The 16,151-nt window shown below is 44.8% G+C and overlaps 1 protein-coding gene across 1 annotated transcript; it reads left to right on the top strand.

Moving 5' to 3' along the window:
• The first annotated feature begins 106 nt into the window (after positions 1 to 106).
• On the top strand, positions 107 to 16,151 carry CFAP53 (cilia and flagella associated protein 53). The gene is made up of 8 exons (XM_014257026.1): positions 107 to 205; positions 1,066 to 1,295; positions 3,510 to 3,686; positions 9,490 to 9,793; positions 12,558 to 12,776; positions 13,759 to 13,975; positions 14,419 to 14,521; positions 15,929 to 16,151. Exons 1-8 carry the CDS (start codon positions 107 to 109, stop codon positions 16,149 to 16,151), a joined length of 1,572 nt encoding a protein of 523 aa, XP_014112501.1.

Genomic DNA, 16,151 nt, shown 5'->3' with positions numbered 1-16,151 from the left:
CAGCGCTCCCGCCGTGCCAGGACAGCCCCTCAGCGCTCCCGCCGCGCCATGATGCCACTTCCGTCCCGCGCGCGTCCCCTCAGCAACGGCGGTGCCTCCATCCGCCATGGCGGCGCGGCCCCCGCCCCGTCCCCAGCCCCCTCACTGCTCTCACACCCAAAGACGCCGGGAATTCACCGGCTGCGGGCCGCACGAGGTGGCGCTGGTGAGGGGCCACGCCGGGGCTGCTCCGCTCCGGGGAGTTGCGGGGACGTGGGGGCCGGAGCCCCGGAGCGGGCCGGGAGGAGGCCCGGGGCTCCCGGTGCTGTGTTTGAAGGTCCCGGGGGAGCTTGGTGCTGTGTGAGGGGTCCAGGGGAGCCCGGTGCTAAGTGGGGTGGGGGTATAGGCAAGGCTTGCCTAATTTAGGAGGAATTTCTTCACAGAAAGGATGTTCAGGCCTTGGAAGGGGCTGCCCAGGGAGGTGTTGGAGTGCCCATCCTTGGAGGTGTCCAAGGAAGGACTGGATGTGGCACTCAGTGCTCTGGACTAGGTGACAAGGTGGGGATCGGGCACAGCTTGGACTTGATGATCTTAGAGCTCTTTTTCAGCCTCAGTGATTCTGTGATCACCCCATAATTACCATGAACTCATCATTTAGTGTTAAGTACTTGTACAGTCATAAATTCAACTGAAAACCACACAGACTAACGGTTTGTGTTTTCACCCATGAATAGTTTGGGTTGGAAGGGACCTTAAAGTCCATCCAGTCCTACCCCCTGCCATGGCAGGGACAGCTTCTACTGGCCCAGGCTGCTGCAAGCCCTGTCCAACCTGGCCTTGGACACTTCCAGGTATGGGGCAGCCACAGCTTCTCTGGGAAACTTGTGCGTGCCTCACCACCCTCAAAAAGAATTTCTTCCTACATCTTGCCTAAATTTTCCCTCTTTGACTTCGTACCCATTACTTCTTGTCCTGTCATGACAGCTCCTGATAAAGAGTCCCTCTCTGGATTCACTGTAGGCCCCTTCACATCCTCTGAGGGTGCTATGAGATTTCCACGCTTTCTCTATTCCCTTTCTCTCGCAGCTAGCCAAGCCCTTCAAGAGAAACATCGTGGAGGAGGCGATTTTGGCTGAGAGGGTGCGGCAGGAGGAGCAGTGTGAGCAAGAACGTGACCTGCGGGTGTTCTGGCACTACCGCAACGCCTGCGACTGGCACAAGGGCGGCGAGGACAAATGGCTGCACCGCACTGTCGAGAGGAAGGTCCGGGAAACCCTGCAGCAGTACCTGCAGGAGATCGATGTGAGAAGAGAGAGGTAGCAAACAAGTAGCCAGTGCTGTTGAAAACACCCCTGCTGTTTTCAGTGTGTGCTCAGAGGGCCGGGCAGTGATAAGTGTTCAAACATTTATCTCTGTAGCCTGTAGCTACAGAGCCTCCTGTCTGCAGAGAAGGGTAGAAATAGTAATACAGCACTTTTTCACTGCTTGATTTTTAAAGAGAATGAAAAATACCTTGACATAATCATAAAATGATGAAATGGTTTGGGTTGGAAGGGACTTTAAAGCTCATCTTGTTCCAAGCCCACTGGCAGGAACACTTCCCACCAGACCAGACTCAAAGTCTTGTCCAACCTGGCCTGGAACATTTTCAGATATGGGGCACAGAATCATAGAATTCTGGAGTGGTTTGTGCTGGATGGAATCACCTCGTTCCACCCACCCTGCCGTGGGCACCCACAGCTTCTCTGGGTAGCAAAGTGTCAGAAATTCTCCCAGTTCAGTTTCACTGAGAATTTTGTTGCAAACTCATCAAGCTGATGTTTAGGTCCTACAAATAACACTTAGCAGCACAGTCAGCTGAAAAAAATCAAAATCTTCCAGAAGTCTTTCAAAAATATTAAAGGTGAAGCACATTGCTGCCATGTAAAGAACAGAATTGTGGTGTATGGATCTTGGGACAAAAATCATGTGTATAATTTCTCAGTTACTCTTTCATGCCAAGTGACTTTGTAGTTGTGAAGGTTGTCAGTCCTGGTGTAATGTGCCTTCAGGGGAATTGTACATGGGTTCCACTGGGGTTAGAAGGAACCTCCTGAGATGATCTGGAGTCACCTAGGGCAGGGTGTCCAGGGCTGTGTGCCCATTTGGGTTTTGCTTGTCTCCACAGATGGAGACTGAATCACCTCTGTGGGCAACCTGTCCAATATCTGGCCACATTCACATTAAAAAGAAAACAAATTGTTTTGTTCTGTTCATTTGGAATTTCACATGGTTTAATCTGTGGCCCCTTGTCCTGTCACTGGGCACTGCTGAGGAGGTGTCTGTCTTCTCTGCATTCTCTCCTGTCGGGAGTCTGTGTACATTGGTAAGATCCCTCTGCACCTTCTCTTCTCCAGGCTGGACAATTCCAGCTTTCTCAGGAGAGAAGGAACTTCAGGAGAGATTCTCCCTTTGGGAGAGATGCTCATGTCCCTTGGTGTCCCTCCACTGGGCTCTCTCGGCTGAGGCTGTGTCCTCTGGTGCTGCAGAGCCCAGAGCTGGAGCCAGCACTCGGGGTGGGGTCCCAGCAGCGCCGAGAGGAAGGCTGCTCTGCCTGGGCCTGCTCTCAGTGCTCCTCCTTCCGCAGCCCAAGGTGCCACTGACTTCCTTTGCCACAAGGGTGCATCGCTGGCTTGTGCTCAGCTTGTTTGCCGGGACCCCCAGGTCCCTTTCTGCGGAGACACTGTGGCATTTGGGCTGAAATCAGTGATTCCTGGTAGCCTCAGGTTTCTCACTGCTGGGATTAACAGAGAAGTAAATGATGGTGTGTGTAAAAACTGCGTATTTGACATAATTTTCTCATCAAAGATATTTCAGGATAAAGTGTTCTGTGGAGTGGTGCTAAAATAGCAAGAGGTCGTTTGAGAGAAGATACAATTATAGATGCAGAGAGAAGGAAGGGTATCAGGAAAAGGTTCACCCCCCCAGAGAGTTGTGGGGCACTGCCCCCAAGGGTCCCCAAGGCTGCCTTTGGACAGAGCTCCAGGAGCCTTTGTACAGCACTGCCAGGAGCCTTTGGACAGCACTGCCAGGGGTGCCCAGGGTGGGATTGTTGGGGTGTCTGTGCAGGGCCAGGAGCTGGACTGGAGGATCTTGGTGGGTCCCTCCAGCTTGGGATATTCTGTGTGTCTCTGCTAAAGGATAGCAATAGTACCAAATATAATTGTTATCACCTAGTGGCAAATGTAGTCTGAGAATCAGAAGAATTTGATGGATGGGGAATCGAAGTCATAAAGCAGCTCTGAAAGTAGGTTTGTAAGATCTGGAGTTTAAACTGCCTGGACAGAATCACTCATGTTGTGCTGAAAGATTCCCTTGATGGACACAACAGGAATGATCCCCAAATTAAAATTTTGTTCACTTCTCTGATATTTGAAAGATGTGTTGAAAGGAGCCCAGTACCCATTTCGTGTTAATAACAAGTAAACTAGAACTTTGTCCTTCATCAAAGAAGAACTGATTTAGCTTTTATTCAAATGTTTTCCTTACAGGCTGCGTGACTTTCTGGAGGCAGAGGAAAGTAGGCACTTTGCTGAGGTGGAAGCACTTGATGAAGAAAATGCACAGAACAGAGAAGTAAAGATGAAGGAACAAGCAAAATTACTGAGGGAGAAGAGGGAGCAGGATAGACTAAAAGTGGTGGCTGAGAAGCGAGAGCAACAGTTCAGGTATTGCCATAAAAATACCTTATAAAAGAGAATTTGCCCAAAATAAATATATAGGGACAATTTAAAAAGAAGGTGGCAATAATAAACTGAGGAAGGAAAGATGACACTGATTGAAAAAGTAAGACAGAAAAAATTAAAGTAGTTAATTCTTGCAAGTGTAGTGTGTCCTCCTTGTCCCACATGAGCATCCCTGCATTTCCACCTGCCAAGTCAACCTTTTTTGTAATTCCTGTTCCAGCTTTATACTGTTGGAGTGAACAGGGTGTGTGGAAGGTTAATTTGGCCTAAATCAAGCTTACTAAGCTAAGCTAATATGTCAAAGATTCCCAAAATGCTAAGATTGTCCAAAAAGACAGTGTTTTTATTTTTTGCATACTTCCCAAGAGTAGCAGCGGCAGCTAAGGTTTTATGCAGCCTGAAGTTCTGTGCCAAGTCTTCCTGATTGAAAGCAGTAACTTGCAAGGTACTTATTAGGACCTGAGGCCTTGGCATGAAATTTGCCTCGTCCCATTCTTGGAAATCTGGTTTTCTGAGAGAGGCATGAAAGAAATAATAATGTTATTCAACTGTGATAATTTGAAGTGTCTTTCCCACAGTACTGTGAAATCTACAACACCTGCTTCTCACTGTGCACAGGCTGGGGATAAAAATCAACATTCGCTCTCACTTGTGCATAAACTTTAATTAACTAATTCCACACGTAAATGTTTGTTTAAATGTGGGGTTTATTGACTTAGACAGGTGTTAGAAGTACATACTGCCTAACTTCACATGGTGGTTTGAAAATGTGGCCTTTTGCAGCTTCTGGTTTGTTCTCTATCTATCACACAAAGTGGTTAAAGCACACTTTTAAAATAGTTTGGAGGGGGTGCTGCTGGAGTGTCTTTTATTTTGTATTGTAGATTGTTTTACACACCAAGGAGATGTTACGTAGACACCTAAAGGCAGGTGTCTGAGTGTTGGTATCTTCATATTCCCTGGGAATCTGCATTCCTGTTCTATTTAAAACTCCACTGAAATCAGGACAGTTACGGGAACCTAAAGTCAGTCTCAAACAGGCTTATCCTGCCCTGTCAGTTGAACTGCACTCCAGCTCTACTGACTTTAATTAGGTTCTCATTGATCAGAGTGGGAATTTAGCACATATGCAGATTCCTGTTTAGATGTCTAATTTTAGGCATTTTAATTGCAAAATGAATCACACCACTGAACTGCATCATCTGGTGACACATACTTGAACTTTCATGCTGTAGTTGCCTGTCTTAATTTCTCAGGTCCTTTGACTTCCCAATTTTGCCCTGTTGATCTATGGTTCATTCCGTCTCATGGGATTATTTCATCCTATTGTTATCCTTTTACCTTTCCCACTCTGCTCTGGGATCTAAGCAATATTCACACCACACAGCCTCCTGCTAAAAAGTGTTGTTGAGGCTTTACTGTTGGCATTCTGCTGGCTGCATGTTTTCAGAGGATTTAGAAGCCATCTCTCTTCACTGCTATTGTGAGTGGCAGTCTTGGGGTATCTTTGCAAATAAATCTTCATCCTACAGAGCAGAGTTTTTCTCTTTGACTGTCCTGATGTAATGGGAATACACTCCATGATTAGTTCCTCTAGATATGTCCCTTTCTGCTTTTAAATTAAGGTTCCTGTAAAAGAACAGAACTATGATAAACACCAGCTGACAAAAGTTCTGTGACATGGATGTGCTTAGTTATATTTTAGTCTTTGTCCTTTTCCAGTAAGAAAGAAGTCTCTGCTGTGGTAATTAATTCTGATTAGACCACTAACTTCTGATATCTCAATCTGCATGTATTTGTCTTGTTTAAGTAGCCCCAGGTCTGTTTTTGTCTGGCTGTTAGATGTTACTCTTCCTCCTAAACCGTTCTGGTCCAGGCAGAGATCTGGGAGCAGGATTTGCTGCTCAGGAGACCAACACATACTGAAAATCCACAAGCAGGAGTCTGTAATGGTGTCACAGCCTGTCCTCTATGGCAGTGGTCTCCAATCCTCTGACTGCACCTGCCTAGCTGTGAAAACTTTTAACACTCCACCCAATATCTTTATTTATCAACTATAAAAATAAATAATAATATACTGTGCTGGTATGTTGTATACATTATGAAACATATGCAAAAATAAGAATTAAAAAGGGTGAGGTAAAGATGAAATAAATGCTAATTTTTACTTTTTAATGCCATTTATCAATGGTACAAAACATATTCTCTTCCTGCACAGCCCTGCTTTGGAGATCATTACTCCAGGGCACACTCAGGAGCCCTGGCAAGTCAATCCAGTAGCAGGTGAATGATTATTACACACATGATTATCTGTTTTTCTTTGCTGTGTATTTACAACTTTTTTGAATGTCTTTCTGAAACCTGATACAGACTTGTTTGTACTTACTTTAACTCCAAGCAAGGTGCTCCACTCTTTTGCAGGCATGGAACCTCAAACCTTGAGGTATAGGAGCACCTACACTGTCAGATGTTATTCCAGAGCAGTAAAAGGCAGCATTTTTATCAGCCCTGTGGGTTGCTTGCCATGGCCTGAGGATACAGGTGTAACAGCTTCTCAGTAGTGATGTTAACCAGGAGGAGTCCTTAGTCACAAGGTGACAGAGGGGACAAGGCTTGGACCACAGGAATCCAGCTGGAATTCATTTTCAGGAAAGGCTACTTCTTGTCTGAGAAGAGACTCGGCTAGTGCTAGCCTGAGGGCATGTTCATCATTGGTAACTTTAAAGAAAACTGCAACGTCTTAAAATTTGCATAAAACACGTATCACATCCTCTTTCTTGTGGTAACATCAGAAGCATCCATATGGGGAATGTTGTTATCCCAGCAACATCATGCTGCAGCCATAAAATGAATAAATAACTGGGGAGGTTCTGTCTTTGGGAAGTAGCCACATCCAGGCACAGTTTTAATGTTAAGAAGCTTAGGATAGCAAAGTGAGGAAGAAAACCTGCCATCTGGGAGAGCAGATGTTTATGGGTTGGTGTAAAAGCTGCTTTGAGGGAATTATTTTGATGAAATCAAGCAATTACAGGGTTATTTTACATTAAAATTTTAGCAATGCTGAACATAATTGTACTCCCTCCTGGGAATTCAATAAATATCAGATTAGTTTATAATCACAGAGAAGAAGGACTAGTTCTTTATTACTTCAATGCTGAGAGAACTTTGAACCCATTGTGTTATGGTAATACAGTTATTGCTAATGGTGTAAGATTTCAAATCTTAATAATGGCATATTTCCCTCACAACATTTGAGAGATATGTTTTTCATGAATACTGATTAGTGCTGTGGTCTTTAATCACCACTAACTCCCACCCAGGAGATGAAAGATAGATTCAAGTAGTAAAATGTAAGAAAACCATCAATGACATAGTACATTTGTTGACCTGCTGGGCGGCAGGGGCACTCCTTGGAATGTGCCATAGCTCATGGCATGCACATCCCTGTGCTGACCTCTGCTTTTATTTCTGGGTCAAACAGTGGTCAGGAGGTTCCTGTCTTATCCAAGAGGTAAAACAACCATCCCTTTTCTCCAGCCTGCACTGCCACCGAACTACAGTGTCTTACCATGGAATGGTGTGGGTTAGAAGGAGCCTTCAAAGGAGCCTTCAAAGTCATGTCTGCCATGGGCAGGGACACCTTCCAGTGTCCCAGGCTGCTCCAAGCCCTGTCCAGCCTGGCCTTGGACACTGCAGGGATCCAGGGGCAGCCCCAGCTGCTCTGGGCACCCTGTGCCAGGGCCTGCCCACCCTCCCAGCCAGCAATTCCTTCCCAATATCCCAGCTGGGCCTGCCCTCTGGCACTGGGAAGCCATTGCCTGTGTGCTGTCCCTGCAGGCCTTGTCCCCAGTCCCTGGGCAGCTCTCCTGGAGCCCCTTTAGGCCCTGCCAGGGGCTCTCAGCTCTCCCTGGAGCCTTCTCTTGTGCAGGGGAGCAGCCCCAGCTCTCCCAGGCTGGCTCCAGAGCACAGGGGCTCCAGCCCTGGCAGCAGCTGCGTGGCCTCCTCTGGGCTGGCTCCAGCAGCTCCACGTCCTTGTGCTGTTGTTGCCCAGGGCTGGGGCAGCTCTGCAGGTGGGGTCTCACCTGAGCACAGGGGCACAATCCCCCCTCCCCTGCTGCCCACACTGGGGGATCAGCCCAGGGCAGGGGGCTCAGGGCTGGGGCAGGTCCAGCAAATAGCAAGCAGAATGGAAATGTTTTCACAGCAGTGCTGCCCCTTTCACTGTGTGTGTGTGGTGCCCTTCACCTTTCAGCACAGGCAGGCACTGGGTGCTTTAGCCGAGAGGATGAACAGAGAGATGTCCTTGCACCAGGGAAATATGAGGCAGCAACTATTGAAAGCCAGCAGGGAGAAAATGTAGTGAGACCTCTGCTCTGAAAATTAAATAGCTGCCCTGATATGGAGATTGGTAATAGCATTGAGATAGTTGCCTGATAAATATTTACTATTTTTGTTTGACAAGATAGTCAGCTGAAGCTTGTGTAGTGTCATAGTATTTCACATTGTGCAGGTAACTACTGCTGCCATGAAGTTGTTCAGGATTCAGGCTATGATATCTTCTGTGAATTCCTAAATACCTTTTCAATAATCTGTAGAAGATGGTTTCATTCAGCATGAAATCGTGAGATATCTTTTCACTTCACAGCATTCACATGTGTCTGTTAGAGCTTATAGATCCTTCACATTTGCAGGTCTTCACCTTTGCCTGCCAATTTCACATTCTGACTTAATGAAAATCTGTTTATAGAACACAATTAAAATGTTTGCAGATTGTTCAAATTAAATATTGTTTGATGGCATGTGTTGATCTCAATAGTGCTTTGTTTGCAAAAGTAAAAGCAGAATCTGCAATTAGTTCAGTGTTCTTCAACTGAAGATAAATTACCTTTTTATATGCAATTCAGTTGCAGAGAGTAAATGAAAATTGAGATCTGCATTACTTGTTTGACTTTCTACCTTCTCCAGGCTTTTATTGAAACTTGTCTGAATTATCCTGCAGAACTTCACTTAAAAAATTAATAAATTTCTAGTGGTTCCTGCTCAACCGTGTAACCCACATTTCCACCGTTGCAGCACTTTCTGAATATGAATGAGATTCCAGGTGACTTACAAACTTACTGTAAGTCTTCATTTGAACAGAGACCAACCTAGATGTTTGAATAAGTGTGGCATGCATGTGTTTTATATGTGAGTAATAAAAGGTATATTTGCACACAACCCATCACATTCCAGCTACATGTAGGGCACACATGGGGTATATAATGTGTGGATGTACTGTGTGTTCATTTACACTCACAGAATATCCTGAGCTGGAAGGGACACACCAGGATCCTCCAGTCCAGCTCCTGGCCCTGCTCTGGCAGCCTGGGGAATGTCACCATTCCCTGGGGAGCCTGGGCAGTGCCAGCACCCTCTGGGGGAAGAACCTTGCCCTGATATCCCACCTGAACCTCCCTGGCACAGCTCCAGCCGCTCCCTGGGTGCTCTCCCTGTCACAGGGAGCAGGGATCGCTGCCACCTCTTCACTTCCCCTTCTGAGGAAGCTGATTTAGGCTTTTTTTACAAATTCAAATAATAACTCTTTAATGTCAAAACCTCCATCAAATCAGGCTCTCTGGTTCCTTAGGATCTATAAGGAATCAGTGTCAGACCAGGGGTATAACTTGGAGTCCTGGGTTGCTATGTTTTGAGCAGTGATGAGCTGGGGGCCTTCATTCACCACGCACCTGTAGACCTGCTTATTGTTTTGAGACTTTTTAAAAAAGCCTTTTACGTTGCCTTTCAGAAACCGATGTGAAGAGTATCGCATACTCTGTAAAAAACAGAGTGAGAAGGAGCTGGGTGACTGCCAGCTGGCCCAGCAGACTCTGAAGGAGATACTGAAAAAGGAAGAGAAGATGCAGGAGCAGAAGTTGGAAGAGATTTGTGAGAAGGAACTGTTGGCTAAGGATGAGGAAGCAGAGCTGAAGGCACAGGAGGTGGCAGCGCGGATCCGGGAGATGCTGGATGTGCGTGAAGCCCAGGTGGCCGTGCACACCGCTCGCCAAGAGGAGAAGAAGCAGGAGATAAAAAAGGAGGCTGAATGGCTGGTAATTTCCGTAGTGTTCTGCATTCAGGCTTGTGCAGAAGGCCCTTCTAATGACAGGCTTACTAGACATTTAAACTAATCCATATCTTATTTGTATCTTCAGTGATTCCATTAGTATATGAGCCTGTGCTGTTAAGCTAAGCCTCTTTTCCAGAACTGTGGCAAAGGTTTTCCTGCTTACAGAGGGAAATGCATCTTTTGAAACTCGATGCCCTAAAGGGTTTTGGCACTCAGTCTGTCAGAGCCATTGTGGGAAATGGAAACATTTTAAAGCTTTTGCCAAGTGTCTTTGTAGCTTTTGACTTCCAGTTTCCTGCAGGATAGCAGGAGAGTCTTGTTTCCCAGCTGAAATATTTATTTTATATATATATTTTAAACAAATTAGCAAGCAGCACCTGAGCTCTCTCACCTGTTAGACCTGGCTGCTGTTGAGCACATATCACAGGAGGCATTTGGCTACCTTGGCCCAACTGTTTGGCCACTACCCTCTTTTTTCATCATCCTTTTCCATCTCTCTTGCTGTGGTTTTGCTGGCTTTAGTGTGGCTTGCTAGTTCAGTATTCTGTGTTGACTTTAAATTATGGGAGGCTATTTAGCTCAGACTCAGTCTTCATTTTGCAGCTATTTACATGTAGAGGCTGAATGATCACTCAGGATACTCTGTTAGACACTGGAAGCTGGTTGCTGGCATCATATATACTACATTTTGTAAAAGGGAGACAATAATGGATCTAAAGCTCTGAAAATGCTGGCTGTGAAACCACAGTGCCCTTATTCCAAGCTAGAATAATGCTTTGCTTATTTAAAAATATGTAGAACAGAATTATTTTCTTGTAACAACTTCTAAGGCACTGCCAAACCTCCCCGGCAAAGAATGCTGCTCCTTAACTGGCCTTTTCAGAAAAGCACTATTAGAATAGGAGACTCTGTATCTTCCCCTGGAGACAGCAGCCTGCGGCTCTGTCAAGGAGATACATTTCTGATGAAGTGGTTGAGCCTCTGGAAAGGAAAAAAAAAAAAAAGCTTTATTTGAAGGAGAGTTTCTGTATGGAATATGAATCCATTCTCAGCAGAAGAGGGATGCAGCAGATGGCCTCATTACAAGTTTTTCATTGCAGACTGGTAGCCCCTAATGACCAGGAGTTTCATCTGGGTGAATGGACAGCTAAGTGTGCATCAAGGTTTCTCCTGGTTGTTGCAATGAAAACAGAATATTTAGTGAAGGAAAACTCGCACCTTTGGCATGGTAGACCACATGTGTGCACCAGGATATCTCAGAAGTGGATGTCCTTCCAGCAGAGACAGCAATTTTTGCTTTAGCTGCATTACCTATATTAGTTGCCTTCCTCCTTTGTCTTATTTTTCCCTAAAAGTATTGTGATTTCTTGGAAAGTGATTAACTTCATGATATCCTGACTTGTTTCATGAGTTTCTGCCAGAGCACTTTGGTCCTGGCTTGCAGAAGCGTGGTTGGCAACCACTTCTTTGTACATTTGTAACGTTGAGTTGCCCCAGTGAACAAACCTTCATGGGTCCTATCCTTGGCTGCTCTGACACAGCTTCACTGATGTCAGAATTCATCCAAAGACACGTGCCAACTTGCACAGCAGACTGCAAACCATTTCTGCTTTCTTTCCACCTTTGCTGTTCAAAGCTTTTTGGATTACTAATTCTATTCCTCAAATTATATACATACTGAGTTTCAAAGCTGTTTTACCAGCTTCTGAAAGTGAATTTGACAGTTCAGGCAGATGCAAAGTCAGCTTTGGCTCTGAAATACTGCAAGAACCCATGGGTGCTTTATGTCCGGCATAAAAAAGGAATGTTCTTTAGGGAGAGCAGCTTCTGCTTCCATATGGGGAAGATTAGACATGCTGTTTATGACAAACCTGCTGAAGCATTTTAAAAGACTGATTCACATTAAAAAAGAGACATTTAAAAACAGGTTGTCAAAAAACTGTGTGCCTGCAAAGCTGAAGTATGGTTTCTGAGATAATACAATGCTAGTGATGGTCACATACTGTGTTATGTTTCAGTGCAGTTGTGCTTGTACACTTATTCAATTGCAAGATGTCCAGAAATTATGCTTATAAATTACTTAATGATGCTACTTTTGAATTTTTTGGGGGCTAAATAATCTTGAATATACAAATACCTATTTGATCTCACCCATTCGTGATTTGTCATTGTTTTTTAAGAGCTCAGTTTCACCGCACATTTTTCCAATATAAAGTGGAATATAAAGTTCTTTCCAATATGAAGTGGGATGATTTGAAACCATGAAAATTCAGTAACTGCCCATCAGAATACGAGGATCCAATCACTGACTTAGTGCAGCCTTAGGACCAGTAGAGATGCAATGCTCTGAACACCCAACACAGGCACAGGACAGATAATATCTACAGAAACAGAAGGAACACGTGGCCCTGTTATTTGTCTGTGCTTATGAACACTTGGATATAGATCAAACTGCTGCAATAATATTGATTTCCCTAAAGAGGTGACTCTATCTGCCTGAAACATTTGGGAAACACCAGGCACAATACAGTTTTTGTATTGAAGTGGAGCTGGTAATTAGAGATAAAAATCCTGAATTCTAACGAATGACATGCTACAATGTTTAGCGTTACCACGTCTAGTGGATGATACTGATTCTGTGTTGCGAGCAAGGCTTTGCACTTCAGTGTTGCAATAAACTAACTAGCCAGCACTTAGTTTGAAGTTAGGCAGTGATTTTTACAAGCTGGCTACTTTTATCCCTGTAGGAACAAGATCTGCACCAGTTTAGGAAGGAAAATGAAGAGCTTGAGAGGAAGAGGCGACATCAGCAGAAGGAATGCAGGGAGCTATTGCTCAAAGCAGTGCAGGACAAGCAGAAACATCTTGATGCAGAAAAACAAACTCAACTTGCCCAAGAGAAGAAAATCTTGGAAGAAGACTTTCAGGACACCAACAGGATATATGCTGAGATAACAACGAAAAAAGTAAGGTGTTTCATTGTGAAATTGTGGGGCAATACCTCATCTAGACTAGTTCTGTGGCCCTGTGAACTGCACAGGGTAATAGGGAACAGACACAAGCCCTTCTTCCTGAATGAGATAGTTCTTTTATTGAACAGCCTGCTGCCTCTCCTCCTGCCAGTGCTCTGCACCTCTGCAGAAACCCATTAGCTGTTAAAACCACAGCACTTTAGAGCCTACTTTGCAATCAGCAAGGCTACCAGGCTGGATAAATGAGATGAGGGCTCTCAGGAAATCCTGGAATTTTGTCCCTCCATGCTGATTTCATTGAGCTTTATCATCCTTACACTGCATGGACATAATAGAGGCTGGAAAACTAGTTTTTGTTTCATGGACCTGATGTATGAAGTATTTGTAACTGCAGAAGAAAGGAAATATTTAACTTACTGTAATTAATGACTACTAAAAAACTTTAAAATATTTCAGAACAACATATATATATATGCAAATTCTCATATTTTATTTATTGGGGATGCCATGAATCAGTGGATTTGTCTGTCATTTCCTGAAGTTAAAACAATTAGATTGTCGAACTTCAGCTTGCAAATGAGTCTCAGGGGGTCTAGGACACAGGAGAGAGGTGTTTAGAAGCTCATGTAGGTTAGGAAAGTTGTGTCAACTCAGTGTTAGAAATTTCTGCAGAATTACAGGAGGTGATATATATGATATGATATGATTATATTTAATGCAGGTGATACTGGAGTTGCCTGGTCAGCTGTGGAAAATCTGTAAAATGGGTGTGTTGTAGGCAGCTGAGCTGCTGTGGTGAAAGGGACCACTCTGTATTTGTCCTGTTGTCTGTTTGCCAGGTAGAGGATTCTGAGCAGTTCTTTCCCATGGCAGGTCCCAGCTCCCACAGTGGCTGTGAACCACCACTTCTCTTCAGGCTTCGAAAGGCCTTTTTGGACTAATTGACTCAGATCTGCAAATGTCTGTGTGTTTGCAGCAAGCGCTGTTGAAGGAGCAGCTTACTTACCTGGATCATCTGGCTGAACAGCTGAGGAGGGAGAAGGAGCAAGAAAGAGAAGACGAGAAGCTCTTGAAGGAAGAGAGGGATCAGGCTTGGGCCAAGAGGGTTGAGAAAATGAAAGAAGAGAGGGAGGCTCGATTTCAGCTGCTGAGAGATGTCATGAACACAAGACAGACTCAGATGGAGGAGAAGTGTAAGTGGTTGAACACTGGGCAGAAGCAGTACAACACCCTGCTGCTGGGAACACCGTCTGCCCCAGCACACACTGTGTGATAGAGGGGACAGCAATGTGACCCTCCCTGAGTCTGTTCCCAAATGCACTCCTACGGGCATTCCTTACACTAATTCTCCATTGCCATCACCACAGCAAAGCCTAGGAAAGTAAGGATTGCATGGGAAAATGGTCATTATTATTAATTATATTGTTATGAAGTCCTGAATGTGAAAAATTTCCTGTTCTGAGTGGATGAGAAACAAATAAGCTGAGAATACACTTGCTGTTGTTTGTATGGCCCTTCAGAAGCAACAAAACTGAAAGCTTACTATTTAGGCTACTGAGCCCAAATGCAGTTTCACTGTCCCTTCAAGCTCAGCAGAGTGTTACCTTCTAAAAAGATTTTTGGTTTTGTTTTTCAGTGCAGAAAAAAGCACAGAGGAAAATAGAGATTGCTGAAGAGAAGAAGAAAATGGCTGAAGCAATCAGAGAATTTGAACGTGAAGAAGAAGAAAAACGTATAAGGTATTTTTCTTCTAACCTCGTTGGTTCATTTCTTTGCAGATCAATCTTTTAAACTCGTGAGCAAGCTGTTTCTTTTTTTTCCACTGGCTGGACTTCTATTTAGAGAGGCTTTCCCACCACACGTCTTCTCATTTCCAAACTGCCCAATAGCAGACTTGTAGTACTGCAGCTGGTATCAAGTCATTAATTCTGACCTCAGAAAATAGTGGCAGATATCCTTGTGTTGGTCTTTTTGGATCATCGTGTGACTTACGTCAGTCACACTTCCTAAACACATCCCCTCATACTCTGAGCTGTTGTTACGAGTGGAAGAAGTCTGGGGAGGAGGGTTAATGAAAGGTTTGTTTGTTCCTGCCCCAGGAGAACAAGTGTGTCCGGGTTTATTGCTAAACTCCACCCACAGACATCCCTTGAACAACCCTATGTCAGCCACCAAAACACCAGGCTGCAGCACATAACCCAGCTCTCTGTGCCTCACAGTACCTCTGGATGAGCAGAGCCTTACACGCAGTAGCTAGAATGTTCCTCTGGGTGTCATGCAAAGCCTTGGGCAAAGGGCCTTAACTCACTCCCCTTTTGTATTCCTGCCCTGTCTCAACTCTTGTCCGTGGGATACAAGTAGCTCCTTCCCGAGCAGGTATCTGTTGTGTTCTCTGCGGGCTTTTTTGGGAAAAATCTCCTGTCTGTGTCAGAAATGTCACCTTTGCGAAGGAGATACGCTGGGCTGCAGCTGGGATATGCTCCACCTAGCAGAGATGGCACTCAGCAGTGCCAGGAAGGGTTTGTGGCTCAGCTCTCTTGAGTTAGTGCACAAGTCCTGACTACTCTGTTGGCATCCAAGTGTCTGTGTGATTCCTGCTCCAGAAGCGCCTGAACATGTAAGGTTTCCTCTGCTTCTCCAGAGGGTAGTGAAAGCACTACATGAGTCCTGAAGTGGGATGGAAGATTGATTTCTTCCAACAGCCACTTCCAGGGATATCAGTGCAGCAGGGACTTGTTCTTCTCAGAAGGAGGGTGAGGATGGGTGTCAGCAGCAGCACTGAGCCCAGGCCAGGGATGGACTGAGACCTGGTACCCCCACCCTCTCTCCTCTCACCATGGCTGTGAGGAGCAGGGAAGGCACGCTGATTTCAGGGAGTTGTTCTTTCCCTCTCTCTGGTTGAGCCCTAGTTTTACAGTCTGCTTTATAGGATACAACAGAGTGCAGCTAATTCTCTGAAGAACATAAGGTTAGCATTTGGTTAATAGTGGCAATTATTCTTAACTGTTAAAAGCAGCTTTGAATGGGTCTTTAGTCTAAGCTCAAATGCTAACAGATTACATAATAATAATAATAATAAAAATAAAAATAAAGTTTATTCTTTTTACCCACTTTGCTTGAATAATCTATTCATTTGGCATTTCCAGAAAAGTACAGAAGGCCAAAGAATACAGAGACCAGCTCACAACTCAAATTGCCTATCAACAGTGTCTCCAGAAAGCTGAGGAAGAGAAGAGGAAGAAAGAGCATGAATCAAACATGGAAGCAGAGAGAAAGTACCAGGAAAGGGTACAGTTAATTCTGTCAATGCCCAACGAGTCTGTGCTAAAGCCTCCCACTACGAAAAAAGCACTAATGCTTGACTCTTAA

The sequence above is a fragment of the Pseudopodoces humilis genome, chromosome 4 (assembly GCF_049639895.1).
Source record: "Pseudopodoces humilis isolate 2021_Gansu_Grassland_sample_001 chromosome 4, ASM4963989v1, whole genome shotgun sequence".
NCBI classification, from domain to species: domain Eukaryota; kingdom Metazoa; phylum Chordata; class Aves; order Passeriformes; family Paridae; genus Pseudopodoces; species Pseudopodoces humilis.
The sequence above is the reverse complement of the archived record's forward strand: the minus strand, read 5'-3'. Positions and strand labels throughout refer to the sequence as shown.

Bases quoted from the DNA above. Each gene is read 5' to 3' on its own strand.
- CFAP53 (XM_014257026.1), top strand. From the start codon at position 107: ATGGCGGCGCGGCCCCCGCCCCGTCCCCAGCCCCCTCACTGCTCTCAC. The intron at 12,777-13,758 runs GTAAGGTGTTTC...GTGTGTTTGCAG, and splicing joins CTGAGATAACAACGAAAAAA to CAAGCGCTGTTGAAGGAGCA. The intron at 13,976-14,418 runs GTAAGTGGTTGA...TTTGTTTTTCAG, and splicing joins GACTCAGATGGAGGAGAAGT to TGCAGAAAAAAGCACAGAGG.